The following is a 19,367-nucleotide window of genomic DNA, read 5'->3' on the forward strand; positions in this document are numbered from 1 at the left end:
ACCACTCTTGCTTGCAAAATGAAGCCGGAGTTCATCTGCAGATCTTTGGCACAGATCCGAGTGGAGGATCTAAATCTGTGACCGCGTAGGCAGCACATACCTCGACTTGCGCCACATGGTGGTGGGTTTTCGGGTTCTGCTTAATAATCAAGGATTTACTACACATGGATAACAGGGGCTGTGTGGAGGGGACTGGGTGATAGCGTCTTGGGAAACTAATAAAATGCGTCAGTCTAAAAGGATGCAGGGCAAACACAGAAGGCAGGAACCATTTATATTGTAGGTGTAATCTGTCGTATCTGTGTTGGGAAAGAACAAGAGCTGCAAGAACTAATAGAAAGCACTGAACTCAAATTGTGATAAGTGTGGAAAGCTGGTTACAACTGTAGATTAGTTCAGCCGAAATTATTACAAATAACCTAGCAGTTTTCAGAAAGGAGTTTGTGGTGCAGTGTTTGTTGCTGTCAACCTTGTAGTGAACTAGAAGCAGATAGTTCCTGTGATTTAATGGGGATAGAGGAGCTACCTGAATTAAAAGTAGTGCCTCTAAAGTCGACAATACAAGATGGATTGGGATGCAGTGCGTTGACCATATGCATCTTCAGCAAAACACTATCTTTACGACATGGTTAGTTGCTTTAGTTTTCATGAAGTATATGGGTCGCAGGTACACTATTGATGGCAAATTGCTCTAAACAGTGTATATTGTAAACTACCCAGAACGAGCCTAAAGTGGAATGACGACATAAAACAAAAGCATTCGCCAGACAGATTCATAGGAAGATTCTTAAGCAAATGTAACTAATCTGTAAAAGAAGTGGCTTACGAAGTGACTTTTCGACCGATTTTTGATTATTGTTCATCAGTCTGGGACTTATCGGGTGGGACTGATAGAAGAGGGAGGAGGGGAGATCCAACGAAAGGCAGCGCGTGTCATCGCGGGACCATTTAGTCGGCGGGAGAGCGTTACAGAGATGCGCAACAGCCCGTAGTGGCAGACGCTACAGAAGAAGCGTTGCACATCACAAAGATGTATGCTATTGAAATTTCGAGGGAGCACTTTTGGGGAAGAGTCGGACAGTATGTTATTTCCTCCCAAATACATCTCCCGAAATGACTACGAAGAGAAAATTCTAGAAATTGGAGCTAACACAAAGGCTTACCTACAAGCGCCATCCGAGAGTGGAACAGGGAAATGGGGGGATCTATTAGTGGTACAGAAAGTACCCTCCGATACGATTTACGGAGTATTGATGTAGTTGTAGACCACGAGTGCCGGCCGCTGGTGGCCGAGCGGTTCTGGCGCTACAGTCTGGAATCCCGCGACCGCTACGGTCGCAGGTTCGAATCCTGCCTCGGGCATGGATGTGTGTGTTGTCCTTAAGTTAGTTAGGTTTAAGTAGTTCTAAGTTCTAGGGGACTTATGACCCCAGCAGTTGAGTCCCATAGTGCTCAGAGCCATTTGAACCTTTTTTTTTTTTTTGACCACGAGTTTCTGACACCCTCTGACTTAAAATCAGGATGTTTCTCAATGTTTTAGTAACTAAAAGCTCGGTATCATTTTCTTTGTGATTCCATATTATTATTAAGGCCGTAGAATAAAGCTATACGTTTTAATGTGTAGATCACAGATCTTCTCGTGGTGTATGGATAAATTTGTAAGTGATCTACCCTGCACTAACGACTTTCTCTCTCTTCAGCTCGCCTTTGAAGGACTGTGGTCTCGGCACACGCACCCGAAAGGCTTCCCGGACGACAGCTTCCTAGCAAAGTTCAGCGACGTGGTCGGAGCCTCCCACACGCCGGACTACTACTTCTGGTCGTACGGAGCCAGGGCGACAAGGGGCCTGAGGCAGCTGGCCGAGCGAGGCTTCACCCGGGAGCTGGAGCACGAACTCAAGACCCACGTAAGAGCGCGCCGCACCTCACTTTGCTCTAGTCTGTAGCTGTACGTCACTTAACGAAAAACCCGACCGGACAGTCGGGCGTACTAACATGACCACTTGCAGTACGGCGAAGTATGATGGCCCCGGATCCAATCCGCCCGGTGGATTAACGACGAGGGTCGGTGCGTTGGTCAGCCTGGATATGGATTTTAGTAGCTGTTTCCCGTTTGACAAGAAGTGTACACGAGGAGGGTTTCCGAGTTCCGCTTCAGTTACACAGAACGCAAGCATTTACACTACAAGCCATTAAAATTGCTACACCAAGAAGATATGCAGATGATAAACGGATAATCATTGGACAAATATATTATACTAGAACTGACATGTGATTACATTTTCACGCAATTTGGGTGCATAGATCCTGAGAAATCAGTACCCAGAACAACCACCTCTGGCCGTAATAACGGCCTTCATACGCCTGGGCATTGAGTCTGAGCTTGGATGGCGTGTACAGGCACAGCTGCCCATGCAGCTCCAACACTATACCACAGTTCATCAAGAGTAGTGACTAGCGTATTGTGACGAGCCAGTTTCTCGGCCGCCATTGACCATACGTTTTCAGTTGGTGACAGATCTGGAGAATGTGCTGGCCAGGGCAGCATTCGTACATTTTCTGTATCCACAAAGGCCCGTTCAGGACCTGCAACATGCGGTCGTGCATTATCCTGCTGAAATGTATGGTTTCGCAGGGATCGAATGAAGGGTAGAGCCACGGGTAATAACACATCTGAAATGTAACGTCCATTGCGGAGTGCGGTCAATGCGAAAAAGAGGAGACCAAGACGTGTAACCAGTGGCAACCCATACCATCACGCCGGATGATACTCAAGTATGGCGATGACGAATACACGCTTCCAATGTGCGTTTACCGCGATGTCGCCAAACACGGATGCGACCAACATGATGCTATAAACAGAACCTAGATTCATTCGTGCACCCAGGTTCATCGTTGAGTACACCATCGCAGGCGCTCCTGTCTGTGATGCAGCGTCAAGGGTAACCGCAGCCATGGTCTCCGAGCTGATAGTCCATGCTGCTCCAAACGTCGTCAAACTGTTCGTTCAGAGGGTTTTTGTCTTGCAAACGTCCCCATCTGTTGACTCAGGGATCGAGACGTGGCTGCACGATCCGTTACAGCCATGCGGATAAGACGCCTGTCATCTCGACTGCTAGTGATACGAGGCCGTTGGGATCCAGAACGGCGATCCGTATTACACATCGGAACCCACCGATTCCATATTCTGCTTACAGTCATTGGATCTCGGACAACGCGAGCAGCAATGTCGCGATACGATAAACTGCAATCGTGATAGGCTACAATCCGACCTTTATCAAAGTCTGAAATGTGATGGTACGCATTTTTCCTCCTTACACGAGGCATCACAACAACGTTTCACCAGGTAACGCCTTTCAGCTGCTGTGTATGAGAAATCTGTTGGAAACTTTTCTCATGTCAGAACGTTGTAGGTGTCGCCACCGGCGCCAACCTAATGTGAATGCTCTGAAAGGCTAATCATTTCCATATAACAGCATTTTCTTCCTGTCGGTTAAATTTCACGTCTGTAGCACGTGATCTTCGTGGTGTAGCAATTTTAATAGCCAGTAGTACAGAACACTTTGTGACACTTGCACACGGAAAATCCATGCTATACGTAGACAGATTGGGTACACTGCTTCTGTCGTGGAAGGTGAATGACCTTCGCTGTGTGGTCTCCTCATATATTCTCTTAGTAACAGCACAACAAGAAAATAATCTAATTCGTTCTTGATTCTCCTAATACGTACACGCCAATTGTAGAATGTGCACTTTCTCTGCTGGAAATGTCACACTTACTTAAATATTCCGAACTATTGCATCGTTGGCCCCCGTCTAAAATATGCAGCTGAGCGCATCGGCCACCTGGTTGTCTGGAACCTCGAAACGAAAGGCAGATATACGGATCGCCGGCCTCACAATCCTGCCTGTATTTCTTGGGCGGTCCAAAACCCAACCTAAGTCCTGGCCCCCCCGGTCAAATTCTCTGTGTTCAACATAAAATTTAAACTTTTCAAGAGCGAACCGAACAGCCAGAACTTCACACACATACAACGAATACTTAAGTTCTAGTCCCACCCGTCTTCGCGGGGCATAGGCAATAGGTCGCCTCTCTCCTACGTCTTCCTGTAAAAGGACGGCGGCCACCCAGGCAATAAAAGAATCGGTCTGCAGAATGAGTCTCGTTTCCGAATTAAGAATCACTAATATGGGCTGGTTACTGAGAGCCGTCTTAATCGCCTAAAATTCCCATCCTTTCTTAGGAATATTGTAAGAGGTCCATAATCAAAAAATTTGTTGCTAGCTTATTCAGAATGATGTATCAAGGCCGTGACGTAGCATTGCTGACGTCCAAAATTTACCAGGTTAACTTGACTGTCAGTTATTGAAAGGTTATAGGTTTGTCACATTGTATTATATTTTCACTGTTGGGTATTACGCTAAATGAGAGTATTATTCATATTATTATGTTTTATTTTTGTGGGAGGTTACAATATCGTTAAGGGAGGCGGCTAACTGAGAGAAATTAGGGACAATCTTCCGAAAGTAGTTGGCCGTCCAGTAACTCGGGTGACACCCTTTTCGTTCTTAGTGCGAGGAAATTTCTTCAGATCGGCAGTACATTATTGGCCGATTCTTATTCCATCTCTACAAACCAGATCTCACAAAAGCGAAATTTGCTGCTTGGTGAGAGTGACCTTAGAAGGTTTGACCATCATACAAGCAGATCGAAGCCTCAATAACACCTGTTGAAGATACGAAAGGTGTTCAGCGAAGGATCGACTACATGCAATAACGTCAACAAGCTAATTATAAACAAGTTGAACTTTAAATCCCCGCCGGCCGCGGTGGTCTCGCGGTTTTAGGCGCCCAGTCCGGACTGCTACGGTCGCAGGTTCGAATCCTGCCTCGGGCATGGGTGTGTGTGATGTCCTTAGGTTAGTTAGGTTTAAGTAGTTCTAAGTTCTAGGGGACTAATGACCACAGCAGTCGAGTCCCATAGTGCTCAGAGCCATTTGAACCATTTTAAATCCCCCAAAATATGATCTAAAAGCCGTGAAAGCTCGGCAGCTCCAGTGTCTAGGCCGAAGGGTACACGGTTGAATTCAAAAAAATTCCATTTCGTACAGAAGGCTGTAACGGTCTTGGAATCCTCAATCAAGGACATTTGATAATAAGCCTGATTTAAATTAACCACAGAAAAACTAGAACGCTTCACCAAACCAAGTAAAACAGTTATGGAGATCCGAAAGGGGAACAGATTCTACAAAGGCCGTTCAAAAAGTTTTGAACAGACGTCTCTATTTTTTTTATTTTTTGCAGGAGGAGAATGAATTTTTTTGTGAATATGCTTGAAACATTTAGCTATACATTGAGCCTACTCAAAGTAGCCATCTGGCACAGCGTTCTTTCCATAATGTAAATGCACTTTGGTAAAATTCTGGGGATTGATTTTTACACCATCACTTGAACAGGAACTAAGGTATTTCTCACTATCAATTGTTTTACCGCGCAGGTGGGCCTTCAGACGAGGTAAAAATCAGACGGAGCCAAGTCCGGACTGTAGGTAGGATGAGGAACAATTTTCCAACCCATTTTCCTGATTTTCTTCTGCATCGTAAGGGCTGTATGGGGTTTGGCATTGTCATGGTGTAGTCTGATGAGCTGACCATGAAGCTGTGGTCTGTGCGTCTTGATGACACGTCGCAGCTTCTCCAGTGACAAGTAGTAACGGTCCCGGTTAATTGTGGAGCCAGGTTCTAAAAAGTCAATGAAAATGACACCACACTGATCCCAGAAGAAGGAGGCCATCAAGTTTCGGCCTGCTGTTAGCGAAAGTCTTGCAACTACCGCTGGATATTGCTGCCATCGACTATGTCCTCCCCATAAACAGGGAGCAACTTCCTGTGAATCGATATGGCAGAGTTATCGGCGGTCTTGAAGAGGAATTCCATCACCGACCGTTGTCGCACCCTGACATCTACTTCACAGTCTACATTATGGCCTGTAAATAAAAGAAAATGCTTTTATACACCAACTTATAGCTAAATGTTCCAAGTATGTTCACAAAAAATTTCATTCTCCTCCTGCAAAAAATAAAAATAAAAAGATTAGAGACGACTGTGCAAAACTTTTTGAACTCTTTGTAATAGGTTTTTTTTTTATTGAGGATCTTGCAATCAACAACGGATCTAAAATCTTCCCCTCTGTCCCTTAGGCACCAACAATGCAGGCGAGGCATATGGAGATGAAGGTTTAATTACTGCATCGCGAAGCGTGGTCTCTATCTTTTGCCTTAAAATCTTCATTTTAGGTGGTGAAATATGATGAAAAGCCTGGCGAAAGGGAACATCATCCAATAAACAAAATTGATATTAAATTTAGTCGGTCATCGCCAACCGATCAGTCAGCACATCGGGAAACTCGCTCAAAAGATCCCTTAACTGAATAACCTCAGGTTCACTAAGATGACCACGATCAACCTTCGTCCGCTCAGTCTACACTACTAGCGGAACAGGTACGGACGCCTAGCTTCTCTGACGGGCAAACCACAAAGGAAAAGGTATTGCAGGCAAAATCGAAGACTAATCTAGTACGTTGGGTAAAATCACATCCAAGCAAGGTGACAGATAATTTCTTCACAACTAACTTTCTAACCATCTTGGAAAAAAACAGAAATCGTCAGGCTCACTCGTACCTCACCTACCAAAGGCAACTCCTGCCCATTGTCAACAAATCTCCGGGGCGGTTGGGGGTGAGGGGGCGGTTAGGGGCGGGAAAGATCTAAGAGAGGTCGAAATTCGCGGCACCAATCCTAATCAAGTAAAAAGCATAATCAAGCAGACCGCAAACGGGTTCTCTATTAATTTGGGTACATTCATAAGGTAGGGGCGGCTTGTCATTAGCGAGAATACGTGCACAAAACCACACTAAGTGACTCCGGGGACCACACCGAAAAAACTAGTTACTAGACGATGATTTAACATCTGAGTCGCGATAGTTGCCACTACAATAAGAATAGCCATGTGACTCTCACTCACTTCGTTTACGCTGCTCACCATCAAATGTAAGGGCTTCCATAGAGGTTACCAAATCATTGAGTTCAGCAAAGGTGGGCGGCTTCCGAGTGAAGACAAGCCATGACCGATCCTCAGACCCCCAGATCTTTAAGATGTTAGAAATACAATGAATCCGGTTCGGTGACATTCATACTACATTTACATACATACTCCGCAATCCACCATACGGTGAGTGGTGGAGGTTACCTCGTACCACAACTAGCATCTTCTCTCCCTGTTCCATTCCCAAACAGAGCGAGGGAGAAATGACTGCCTATATGCCTCTGTACGAGCGCTAATCTCCCTTATCTTATCTTTGTGGCCTTTCCGTAAAATGTAAATTTGCGGCAATAAAATTGTACCGGAGTCAGCCTCAAATGCTGGTTCTCTAAATTTCCTCAGTAGCGATTCACGAAAAGAATGCCTCCTTTCCTCTAGAGATTCCCACCCGAGTTCCTGAAGCATTTCCGTAACACTATCAGTAACAAATCTAGCAGCCCGCCTCTGAATTGCTTCTATGTTCTCCCTTAATACGACGTGATAGGGATCTCAAACGCTCGAGCAGTCCTCAAGAATAGGTCTTATTAGTGTTTCATAAGCTGTCAGATGAACCACATCTTCCCAAAATTCTACCAATGAACCGAAGACGACTATCTGCCTTCCCCACAACTGCCATTACATGCTTGTCCCACTTCATATCGCTCTGCAGTGTTACGCCCAAATATTTAATCGACGTGACTGTGTCAAGCGCTAAACTACTAATGGAGTATTCAAACATTACAGGATTCTTTTTCCTATTCATCTGCATTAATTTACATTTATCTATATTTAGAGTTAGCTGCCATTCTTTACACCTATCACAAATCCTGTCCAAATCATCTTGTATCCCCCAACAGTCACTCAACGACGAAACCTTCCCGTACACCACAGCATCATCTTCAAACAGCCGCACATTGCTATCCACCCTATCCAAAAGATCATTTAGGTAGATAGAAAACAACAGCGGACCTACCTTCGACCAGCTTTCCGATTTTACGTAAGACCAGAATTTCCTTGGGTTTTCAGTAAGATCTTTTGCTAAGGTACGACGGTGGTAGTGATTGAATGCTTCGCGCATCGCTCTTTTTACAGCAGCACGAATCTCTACTAACTTTTGCCTGTCCTCATTCTCCCGATGTTTCTTGTAGCGGGAGTCCAACTGCCTTTGCTTTCTGAGCATTCTCCGAATTGCGCTGTTAAACCACGGTGGGTCTTTTCCGTCCTTAACCCACTTTTTCGGCACATACTTGTCCAATGCCTGATTTGCAATGTGTTTAAAATTTGCCCATAATTCTTCCACGTCCATCGTACCGTTAGTAAATGAAGTCGATTCATTTACTAACTGGGATGCTAACAAGTGCTTATCTGCTCTTTCTAGTAAAAATACTCTCCTAGCCTTCTTGACCGACTTTTTAACATCCATAACCATAGTCGTAATGGCAACATCAAGATCCCTGTCTCAACTCTGACACCGTCGATGAGGTCTGGTCTGTTCGTGGCTACCAGATCTAAAATATTTCCATTACGCGTTGGCTGTCGATTTAGCTGCTCAAGACAGTTTTCGGATAATGTTTTCAAAAGTAATTCATACGACGGCTTGTCTGTACCACCTGTAATGAATCCATAGACATCCCAGTCTATAGTGGGTAGGTTGAAGTCGCCTCCGACTAATATAGCATGATCCGGGTACTTCTGCGATACAGAATGTAGACTCCCTTTGAATGATTCTAGAACTGTCACGGCGGAACCTGGTGGCGTAATAACATCCAACAATTAACTTTATTTCCCCTAGGCCTGTTAAGCGTGTCCAGATAACTTCACAATCACACTCTACTTTGACCTCAATAGACATAATATTTTTGTCAACTGCAATGAAAACACCACCTCCTACGGTGTCTAATCTGTCTTTCCGATACACGTTTCAAACCTCACTAAATATTTCAGAACTTCCTATCTCAGGGTTCAGCCACATCTCAGTCCCGAGAATAAGTTGCGCGCCACACGCTTCCTTTGTACTCCGTCTTCAGGCCACAAGTGGTCCATCGGGACCATCCGACCGCCGCGTCATCCTTAGGTGAGGATGCGGATAGGAGGGGCGTGTGGTCAGCACACCGCTCTCCCGGTCGTTATGATGGTTTTCTTTGACCGGAGCCGCTACTATTCGGTCGAGTAGCTCCTCAATTGGCATCACGAAGCTGAGTGCACCCCGAAAAATGGCAACAGCGCATGGCGGCTGGATGGTCACCCATCCAATCGCCGGACACGCCCGACAGTGCTTAACTTCGGTGATCTCACGGGAACCGGTGTATCCACTGCGGCAAGGCCGTTGCCTCCCACACGCTTCCTGGACGGCAATAAATTCAGGAACTTTATTCCGAACACTATGAAGATTTACTGCTAATATCTTGATAGCTAAAGTGTCTTTACACTGAGCGCGTCCTCGTTTCCCTGCCTGCACGTTGACTGGTGAGTGTTCATCAGGACACCTCGCACTACTGCCTAGCCTAAAAAAAAAAAAAGAAACCATGCGCACGCCACTCAAAGCCGAGACAGCAATACGATCACGCTTCAATGAACTGAGACAAGGTTTCTTCGGAAGCCTGTACTTGCTCAATAATACAAGCTCTCAAGTTCGTTCCTAATGCAAGCTGGCAATTTCCTTTGAATTATACAGGCCCTATCTAACCTGCCCCACATGTTCCTGCTCTCCGAGTACATGTGACAGCAATTCACTTAACACACCCTTAGACAAAGTATAAAGAAGAGAGAGAATGACTGTAAGCGAGATCTGCAAGGCGTTAGCATGTAATTCAGACCGCACGATTAACAGTAAAACTTTAGGAACTTGGTTCAGTTGGTCAATAGCTAGTTCAGTATTACCATTTAATAAAAGCAAAATAGGATTCGGCCATTTAGCCAAAGAATCTGAGACAGATCCCCAAGAGCATGGATTTCGGCCTTTATACCTTGGAACTGATCATCGGAAACACCATTTTTCCCTCTCGGTCCTTCACTCTCCAAACCTAACTCGCCCGCGCTAACCTGTAACTCCTTAATCCTCGCGCTTAGCTGTTTCACATCGCCCTTCTGCTAATCGACGACTTCAAGGTGGGCTAGCTCATCAACACCGTTACTGAAATGACACAACTGGGCTAGAACTGTACACACTTGCTTACGCGTGAGTTTGTTACCCTCTAAGAATTTAATGTTTTGAAATAGTTCATCCGAAGTTAAACAAATGGTGAAACCAGCAGCACCCACCTCACTGTTCGTTTCGGATGAAATGTGGGAATGCTCGCCCAGTGCCGCAAGCAAACAAGCAAACCTGCTGCCATCTCTGAAACACCGCCCTCGACAGGTGTACGACGAATCCGCAGTTTGTATTTAAGATATTCGCGTTCTAGATAGCCTATGCCTGCACGACTCCCTGCCTCGACACTGGCCACGTTTCTCGGAAACAAATCGATATTTGTCACAAATATTGCACTTAAAAAGGACAAATAATGTTAACAGGGGTAGACAGTACTCGAACCCTCCCTCGAGGATTAGCAACCATGAACGCAACCACGCTCTGTGGCTACCAATGACATCGGAAATTACCAGGATCAGGGAAATGACATGGAAGGACAAGCCCCTTAAATTAACATCATTTAGCCTCCGACACCAACATTTATTTTTATATATTTTCTTTGACAACAACGGCTCCTCTTTGAATAATAGGTAGGAAAATTTAAGTTAATTTGCCATTACAGTCATTCAAAATGGTGAGTGAGACAGCCGTTAAATTACAATAATAACCTTAAAAATTCAAGAAATAGGACCTTAACAATATTAACCTTCCTAAAAAATTTTAAAATAATGTTTTTTAATTAGACTAGCCAATTAAGATAATTAAAACAGTTCTAGATAAATTTCTTCAAGTGAATTCAAGTCCAATACATTAGACAGTACTCTGAAGGATAAATATTAACAAAGATAACCTAGGGATTACCCAAAAGGTTTACACAAAAAATTATAATATAACTTACAACAAGAATACAGTATGTATTAAACACTAAGGAGAAGATTCTCGACTCGAGCATAAACAGGCAGGACGCACGATTGCAAACAGACAGCCGCGCTAGGAAATGCTCGAGAGCCGTGCACACGGCCGCAGGTTAAGTCCAGGAAAATAAGTTGATACGCCCTAGCAAATGAGATAGCTAACAGGACTACAGAAAGGGAGCTGTAATTTCTTCCAGGAAGAAATACTCTCCCCACAGCCACGCGGGGTAGCCGTGCGGTCCAGGGCGCCTTGCCATGGTTCGCGTGGCTACCACCCATCGGAGGTTCGAATTCTCCCTCAGGCATGGGTGAGTGTGTTGTCCTTAGCCTAAGTTAGTTTAAGTTAGATTAAGTAGTGTGTAAGCCTAGGGACCGATGACCTTAGCAGTTTGGTCCCATAGGAACGTAACAAAAATTTCCAAATTTACTCTCCCAACGGCTTAGTAATAAGCGTCTAACTGGACTTAACTTGCGGCCGTGTGCAAGGATCTCGAGCATTTCCTAGCGCGGATTTCTGTTTGCAAACGCACGTCCTGCCTGTTTAAGACGAGTTACTTCTAAAGCACACAGAGCAGACACGGTAATACACTATTCCTGAGGTCATAGGACCAAGTACAAGACGAGCATGACGGCTCAATGAACATGCGAGGTGCATTCAAGTTCTAAGGCCTCCGATTTTTTTCTCCGCACTGGAAAGAGATAGAAACATGCGCATTGTTTTAAAATGAGGCGGCGTTCATTGCCAATACGTCCCAGAGATGGCAGCACCGTACGGCAGGTGGAATTTTACCGCCAGCGCCGAGAATGGGAACTGTTTTAAATACTTAAAATGGCGACGTTTTCCTTACTTGAACAGCGTGCAATCATTCGTTTTCTGAATTTGCGTGGTGTGAAACCAATTGAAATTCATTGACAGTTCAAGGAGACATGTGGTGATGGAGTTATGGATGTGTCGAAAGTGCGTTCGTGGGTGCGACAGTTTAATGAAGGCAGAACATCGTGTGACAACAAACCGAAACAACCTCAGGCTCGCACAAGCCGGTCTGACGACATGATCGAGAAAGTGGAGAGGATTGTTTTGGGGGATCGCCGAATGACTGGAGAACAGATCGCCTACAGAGTTGGCATTTCTGTGGGTTCTGTGCACACAATCCTGCATGACGACCTGAAAATGCGAAAAGTGTCATCCAGGTGGGTGCCACGAATGCTGACGGACAACCACATGGATGCCCGTGTGGCATGTTGCCAAGCAATGTTGACGCCCAAGGACAGCATGAATGGGACTTCCTTTTTGTTGGTTGTGACAATGGATGAGACGTGGATGCCATTTTTCAATCCAGAAACAAAGCGCCAGTCAGTTCAATGGAAGCACACAGATTCACCGCCACCAAAAACATTTCGGGTAACCGTCAGTGCTGAAAAAATGATGGTGTCCATGTCCTGGGACAGCGAGGGCGTAATTCTTACCCATTGCGTTCCAAAGGGCCCCACGATAAAAGGTGCATCCTACGAAAATGTTTTTAAGAACAAATTCCTTCCTGCCCTGCAACAAAAACGTCCGCGAAGGGCTGCGCGTGTGCTGTTTCACCAAGACAACGCACCTGCACATCGAGCTAACGTTACGCAACAGTTTCTTCGTGATAACAACTTTGAAGTGATTCCTCATGCTCCCTACTCACCTGACCTGGCTCCTATTGACTTTTGGCTTTTTCCAACAATGAAAGACACTCTCTGTGGCCGCACATTCACCAGCCGTGCTGCCATTGCCTCAGCGATTTTCCAGTGGTCAAAACAGACTCCTAAAGAAGCCTTCGCCGCTGCCATGGAATCATGGAGTCAGCGTTGTGAAAAATGTGTACGTGTGCATGGCGATTACGTCGAGAAGTAACGCCAGTTTCATCGATTTCGGGTGAGTAGTTAATTAGAAAAAAAATCGGAGGCCTTAGAACTTGAATGCACCTCGTAAACACCAGTATGTCCTCAAACATCTTGCAGAGCGGGAAATCGGTGTACTGAGCTGAACAACTAGGTGCGCACAAGGTAAACGAACCACTGCTTTGCCTTCTTCCCAGACCTGGGGAAGAAGAGTGAACAACGGCCAAGAAAAGACGTTGCTGCCTCCAGCTCCAAAATGTGCGAAAGCTCTCGTCAACTGCCTGTACCGCGCTCTTCGGAGCCCCTGCCCTCTCACCACTCTCTCTCTCTCTCTCTCTCTCTCTCTCTCTCTCTCTCTCTCTCTCTCTAAGACCCAATTCAAAAGTAATAGCAGTGTGCATACCTATAACACCAGGAGAAAGGATGATCTTCACTATGCAGGGTTAAATCTGACTTTGGCACAGAAAGGGGTAAATTATGCTGCCACAAAAGTCTTTGGGCACCTACCAAACAGCATCAAAAGCCTGACAGATAGCCAACTAACATTTAAAAATAAATTAAAAGAATTTCTAGATGACAACTCCTTCTACTCATTGGCTGAATTTTTAGATATAAAGTAAGTAAAAAAAAAAAAAAAAAAAAAAAACTTAATCATTAGTGTCATGCAATATTTTGTGTAATGTAATTTCTTGTACAGACATCTTTTATTAACCTGACACGTTCCACATCATTACGAAGTGTCGTATTCATGATCTATGGAACAAGTATTAATCTAATCTAATCTAATCTAATCTTTGAATACTAGACGAGGCAGCGATAACTGGACAAGGGAGTAACCCTCGCCCCCTAGTAAGATGCCAGCTAAAAGTTATAGAAAGTGAAATGAGCCGCCACGGCTAATCGTAGTACAGTGAAAAATAAGAACAAACCTGAGGGACTTGCGACAGTAAATCTTCCTATTATGACATATTGTCTGTTGATTTTTGTCTCGGGATCTTAGACTGACGTTTTGCTGCGAGAGTGGCTGGCATTTTCAAAGGTTCACCATCCATTGCTGGTTAGAAAAATCGATAAACAAACCTCGCCCGATATCCCGAGATCCAATACAACAATCAATACGTCAACAAATTGCCAAGTAATCCTGTTTCTTTCCAAAAGCAAGTAGTTAAAATTAGCGCTGAAATAAAATACAGTTAAATCTGTTCCTTCAGATCGTCTATTAAATTAGTGTTAAATTGTTTCCTTCAAAACGTCAACATAATTTATGAAAAAGTCGTTCCTTTTGATTTGATCAGCTATTGCGCTGTCAGGTTTTAGTAATCTCATTCGATATTTTTGGTAAATGTTACAGTATTCCCTGATATTTCAGGGTAACAGCTGGATGATGTTGGCTTAGTAGCATGTACTCCGACAGCAAAGGAGAAATTAGAGACCGTAGGGACAGGAATAATAATGTCCACCATGTTTTTAATCATGACTATGCTCACTGCATCACTTTCTGCCCACAGCCCCCCCCCCCGGCAACCTCCTCAAAAAAGTTTCTCTTGTTGTCTTTTAACATGCGGATGCCCAAAGCAATTTCCGTGTAACACATAACTGATGTCTTCCTTCATCGCCATCAATGGAATTAAAAAATATTATGAATGCAGCGCATCACATAAATAATACTTCTTAGTACTACCAGTTGATTACAGATATTTCAACAAATAACGTAGACATTACTGAGTGACTAACCGCGCAATTTGTGTGGCGCAGTGCCAAATTCTGACGTTGACGCTTATATTCAGAATAGTATAATTTTCATGACCTTTGGTACCTTCCACTAACCTCAATGTAATGAAATTCAACAGCAGTAATCAACGAGCATGATTACACAGTTTTTCAGATGCTATAGTCGAATGCTGATGGCGAAATAACCATGAATCCAACAAGATTTTGGTAGGTTACTTTTAATCTGAATCAGACCAGTTTCAGAAGACATTGCATGTGATTTATAATATGTCAGATATTAACAGACCACAGAAAAGACATCTCCTCTGTTTTATCATTCACTAAATGTAATCTTAAATGCCTCTTCTGTTTTAGCCGAAATCTGCATTAATAAATGATACGTTGTTTCCTTTTAGAGTCACGAAATACGCACTATTATAAAAGCGCGTGGCCTAAGCTTCCCTGAAGTGACAGGGAAGACGTTTTCAGGCTTCCGTGTCGACAGGAGACATCACCTGGTGTCCATTGTATCAAAAATAAGTAAGTATGGCTGTGTGAATTTATCACTTCTCATATGATACACTTAATGGCTACAATTTAAATGTACGAGTATACTGGAACTTTTGTAGAAGGAGCACCTAAAAGTTTCTGAGAATGGATTTATATTTAAACGTTGAGATCGTCTGATCCAATTTTTATCGTAAAAACTGAATGAACAGGAGAAGGCAATACACACAGTAACTCTTCCAAACTTCACTTAACTTGTTACATTTACTTTTAATAAATAGGGGTAAAGTAACATTACTTTATCAGTGTGTTAGATGTCCGCCCCCGGTAGCTGAGTGGTCAGCGCGACAGACTGTCAATCCAAAGGGCCCGGGTTCGATTCCCGGCTGGGTCGGAGATTTTCTCTGCTCAGGGACTGGGTGTTGTGTTGTCCTAATCATCATCATTATTTCATCCCCATCGACGCGCAAGTCGCCGAAGTGGCGTCAAATCGAAAGACTTGCACCAGGCGAACGGTCTACCCGACGGGAGGCCCTCGTCACACCACATTTCATTTCAGTATATTAGATGGTTAAAAAATAAAATCGATGAATTTCTTTTTGGTTAGATGAACAGCAGCTTGCAAAGTATGTAGATGTAACATATGGCATTTAATCATTGATTTCAAATATGGACAAAGCAGAGTTGTCGCTTATATTTATAAAGTATTTAAATATGAATACAGCGATGCTCACCGACTTTACAGCGATCAGCACTTGGAAGCTTGAGCTGTACATATATAATTTCGTGGAAAGTCACAGTAAACGCGTAATTCTGAATTATTTGTGAAACAGCTTGATACACTATTAAACTTCTTGAGTTTCAAACAGACTGAGATAATATTAAAAAGGTATTTAAATTAAATTAAAATTTTTATTGGACACCTGTTATTGAATTATCATTGAGTCTCTTGCCACTACACATAAATTTCGGGAGGATAATGTACACTAAATGTTATAAACACTTAGGACATGAATATTATTCAGTAGCAATAGTTTGGATTTAAAAAATGACTGGCAACCGGACAGGCCATATTTATCTTTACATATGGCACACTAAATCGATTAAACAGTAAGCTCTACCACTGTAGATATTATGTGAACTGACTAAAGTTTTTGATTATGTGAACCTTGTTAACTCACTGCAACAGGTGAAATATTATGGAATAGTACACATACCAGCAACATGGCTTTTATATTACTTGAAGCCGGCCGGGGTGACCGAGTGGTTCTAGGCGCTACAGCCTGGAACCGCGCGACCGCTACGGTGGCAGGTTCGAATGCTGCCTCGGTCATGGATGTGTGTGGTATCCTTAGGTTCGTTAGGTTTAATTAGTTCTACGTTCTAGGTGACTGATGACCTCAGATGGTAAGTCCCATAGTGCTCAGAGCTATTTGAACCATCTTATTTGAAGGACTGGAGGCAATTAATCTGTTCCATGTCTATAGCATACCGGCAGGCATTCAGAGTTTGAAGGTATCACACGTGGTGTACCACATGGTTCTATTTGGCATCGTATGTTGCATCTCACATAAAACCTCTACTTGCATCTTCGTAAGATGAAAAAATTTCTCCTTTTACCAAATCGTACAAGCAGAATAAAAAAAAAGTAGTTATAGCCCACTCACTGAAGAGGCAAATAATGAAGCACTTGAAAACCCCAACAGGTCGATTAAGACCTATTTTATGAGACACACTATATACAGTTCAGTGGTCCTCGTTGAACATCATAAGCACTATGAACAGAATTCTCATATACTGAGACACAAAAAGTCGAGAGAGATCACAGATAGATCACAACCTTAATTGAAAATATAACTGCCTACTATTAATGAAGCATTTCAGTTCACCTCTCTTTGCAGCATGTGTGATTACTACTGCAGGTGATTTGACAAATAAAGATACTAATTTATTTGCCTAGTTTCATTCAATAATGGTTTATGAAATCACGTGCTGTGAAGACTCAACTTAAACGTACTTTGATTCAAAATGCGGAGGCATTTTATTCTTTAATTCGGTTCCTTAACTGTATAACATCCTCCTGACATTTCTTCAAAAAACTTTGTATTTTGATATGTGCTTCACAATATGTATATTCACTGACGTCGTTTGCCTTTAGCAATATTGCTTCAATCTGGGTATGCCTAGTTAGGTGTAAGAGAAGGCCTGAAGGCCCTAATCTTGCCAGGTAAAATAAATGCATAAATAAATAAATAAATTACCAAAAATGATGGAAACGAAGAACATAACACTTAAAAACGAAGGAATATTAACGTTTAAATGATAATTAAATCAAGACCATACGCTGTCGACAGGCTTTGATTTACATCAACGGGAACAGTTGAAAATGTATGCCCCGACCGGGACTCGAACCCGGGATCTCCTGCTTACATGGCAGACGCTCTGTCCAAATTAGCCACCGAGGGCACAGTGTGTGGACATTCGATTGGGAATGTGGGTCTCATGGAGAGCGTGGAAGGAATAAGTCCCTGCAATCACACTATTCCCTGTGCCCTCGGTGGCGAGAAGGATAGAGAGTCTGCCATGTAAGCAGGAGATCCCGGGTTCGAGTCCGGGTCGGGGCACACGTTTTTCACTGTACCCGTTGATGTATATCAACGGCTGTCGACAGCGTAGGGTCTTGATTTAATTATCATTTCATTCTAGAACGCTGCATGGTCACCGATGGTATCTGTTCTTTCGGACATGTCCGAAAGAACAGATACCATCTCCATATAATTAAGGTTTAACGTCCCTTCGACATTAAGGTCATTAGAGACGGAGCATAAGCTCGAAGTGGTTTAAAGATGGGGAAGCAACTTGGATGTGTCGTTTCAAATGAATCATCGCAGCAATTTCCTTTAGTGATTTAGGAAAATCAGTAAAACACTAGCACCGAAAACAGTTTCCATGGGTTAATTTCAGTACACGAAGGAGACAGCTACATGGGTTTACATCTGTTCAACAAACAAATAGAGTACTTAAATGTTATATAAATGATGTGGTGGCGTTCAAGCCTGAATTACATAACTTTCCTTTGAGCACATTTTTCTGCTTTACTGAAATATCTTCACAGAAAACCTTAAATTAATTATTTAATTTACTTTATAACGAGAATTGACGTACCCAGTCTCTTAATAAGCTTTAAGTATGAAAAATGTAGACGCAAGATTCAGGGCAAGGCACGAGCAATGTGCGGAAATTTTGATAAGATTGCTTATGATGAAGGAACAGCCAGCACAAAGCTGGCAATCTTCCACTTCTTCTGAACAGACAGAAAAACAGAATCAACGTATGGAAATTCAGCATCACCACAGGAAAGAAAACATGGAGTTCAAAAGCAGCAACAAACGAGAAGTTTTCCAATAAACTTTACACCATCCTAAGCTAGTAGTTCCTGATAAATCAGATGAGCACATACATTCAGGAGAATTAGAGGCTGAAGTGTGCCAGCATATAAGCCTGCTACCCGGAATTATCTCCAGAAAGAGAGGGAAGCGCAAACACAAAATTCCCACTAGGATGGCTTCCATACTCTAGGGGAATGTTAATGGGTTGAGGAACACAAGGGGAGAAAATGAAACTTTTCGTACAGGATAGAGCGATGTGGGGCAGTGGATAGCGCTCTGGACTCGAATTCGGGAGGACGACGGTTCACATTCACATCCGCCCATCCATATTTAGGTTTTCCGTGATAATCCTAAATCGCTCCAGGCAGATGCCGCAATGTGTCCTTTGAAAGGGCACAGCCGATATCCTCCCCATCCTTTACCCTCCGTCTCTAATGACCTCGATATCGACGGGACTTTAAACGCCGTCTTCTTTCCTTCCTCCCTCGTACAGGAAATATTTCTCTACCTGTGTCTACTAGAAACAAAACTTACTGACTACCCTGTACCTGCAGGCTATTGTCACTGCAGAAAAGACGACGCTGCCAGTGACAGGGCGATGAGTACAATGGCAGTGTTTGTCAGCAATATCTACGACTGTTCATCTGCGTCTTAATTACATTACTACAAGCCTGTCAGGTTCATGCTCACGTTACGTCACCGCTGGTATCTGTTCTTTCGGACATGTGCCTCCCACCACTCAAACCTGATAAGGAGACCCTCA

The 19,367-nt window shown here is 43.5% G+C and overlaps 1 protein-coding gene across 3 annotated transcripts in view; it reads left to right on the forward strand.

Annotated features, from left to right (window-relative positions):
• The window catches only part of LOC126354704 (spondin-1-like), a 174,731-nt gene that overhangs the window by 73,216 nt on the left and 82,148 nt on the right, over positions 1 to 19,367 (forward strand). For all 3 annotated transcript variants that reach the window (XR_007565374.1, XR_007565375.1, XM_050004524.1), the window contains exons 5-6: positions 1,701 to 1,907; positions 15,125 to 15,248. Coding sequence is in view for 1 of the 3 variants with exons in the window: in XM_050004524.1 (XP_049860481.1) it covers positions 1,701 to 1,907; positions 15,125 to 15,248 (331 nt within the window). In the remaining 2 variants the exon portion in view is untranslated. The remainder of the gene's footprint in view (positions 1 to 1,700; positions 1,908 to 15,124; positions 15,249 to 19,367) is intronic.

Source organism: Schistocerca gregaria, chromosome 3 (genome assembly GCF_023897955.1).
Source record: "Schistocerca gregaria isolate iqSchGreg1 chromosome 3, iqSchGreg1.2, whole genome shotgun sequence".
In the NCBI taxonomy this organism is placed as follows: domain Eukaryota; kingdom Metazoa; phylum Arthropoda; class Insecta; order Orthoptera; family Acrididae; genus Schistocerca; species Schistocerca gregaria.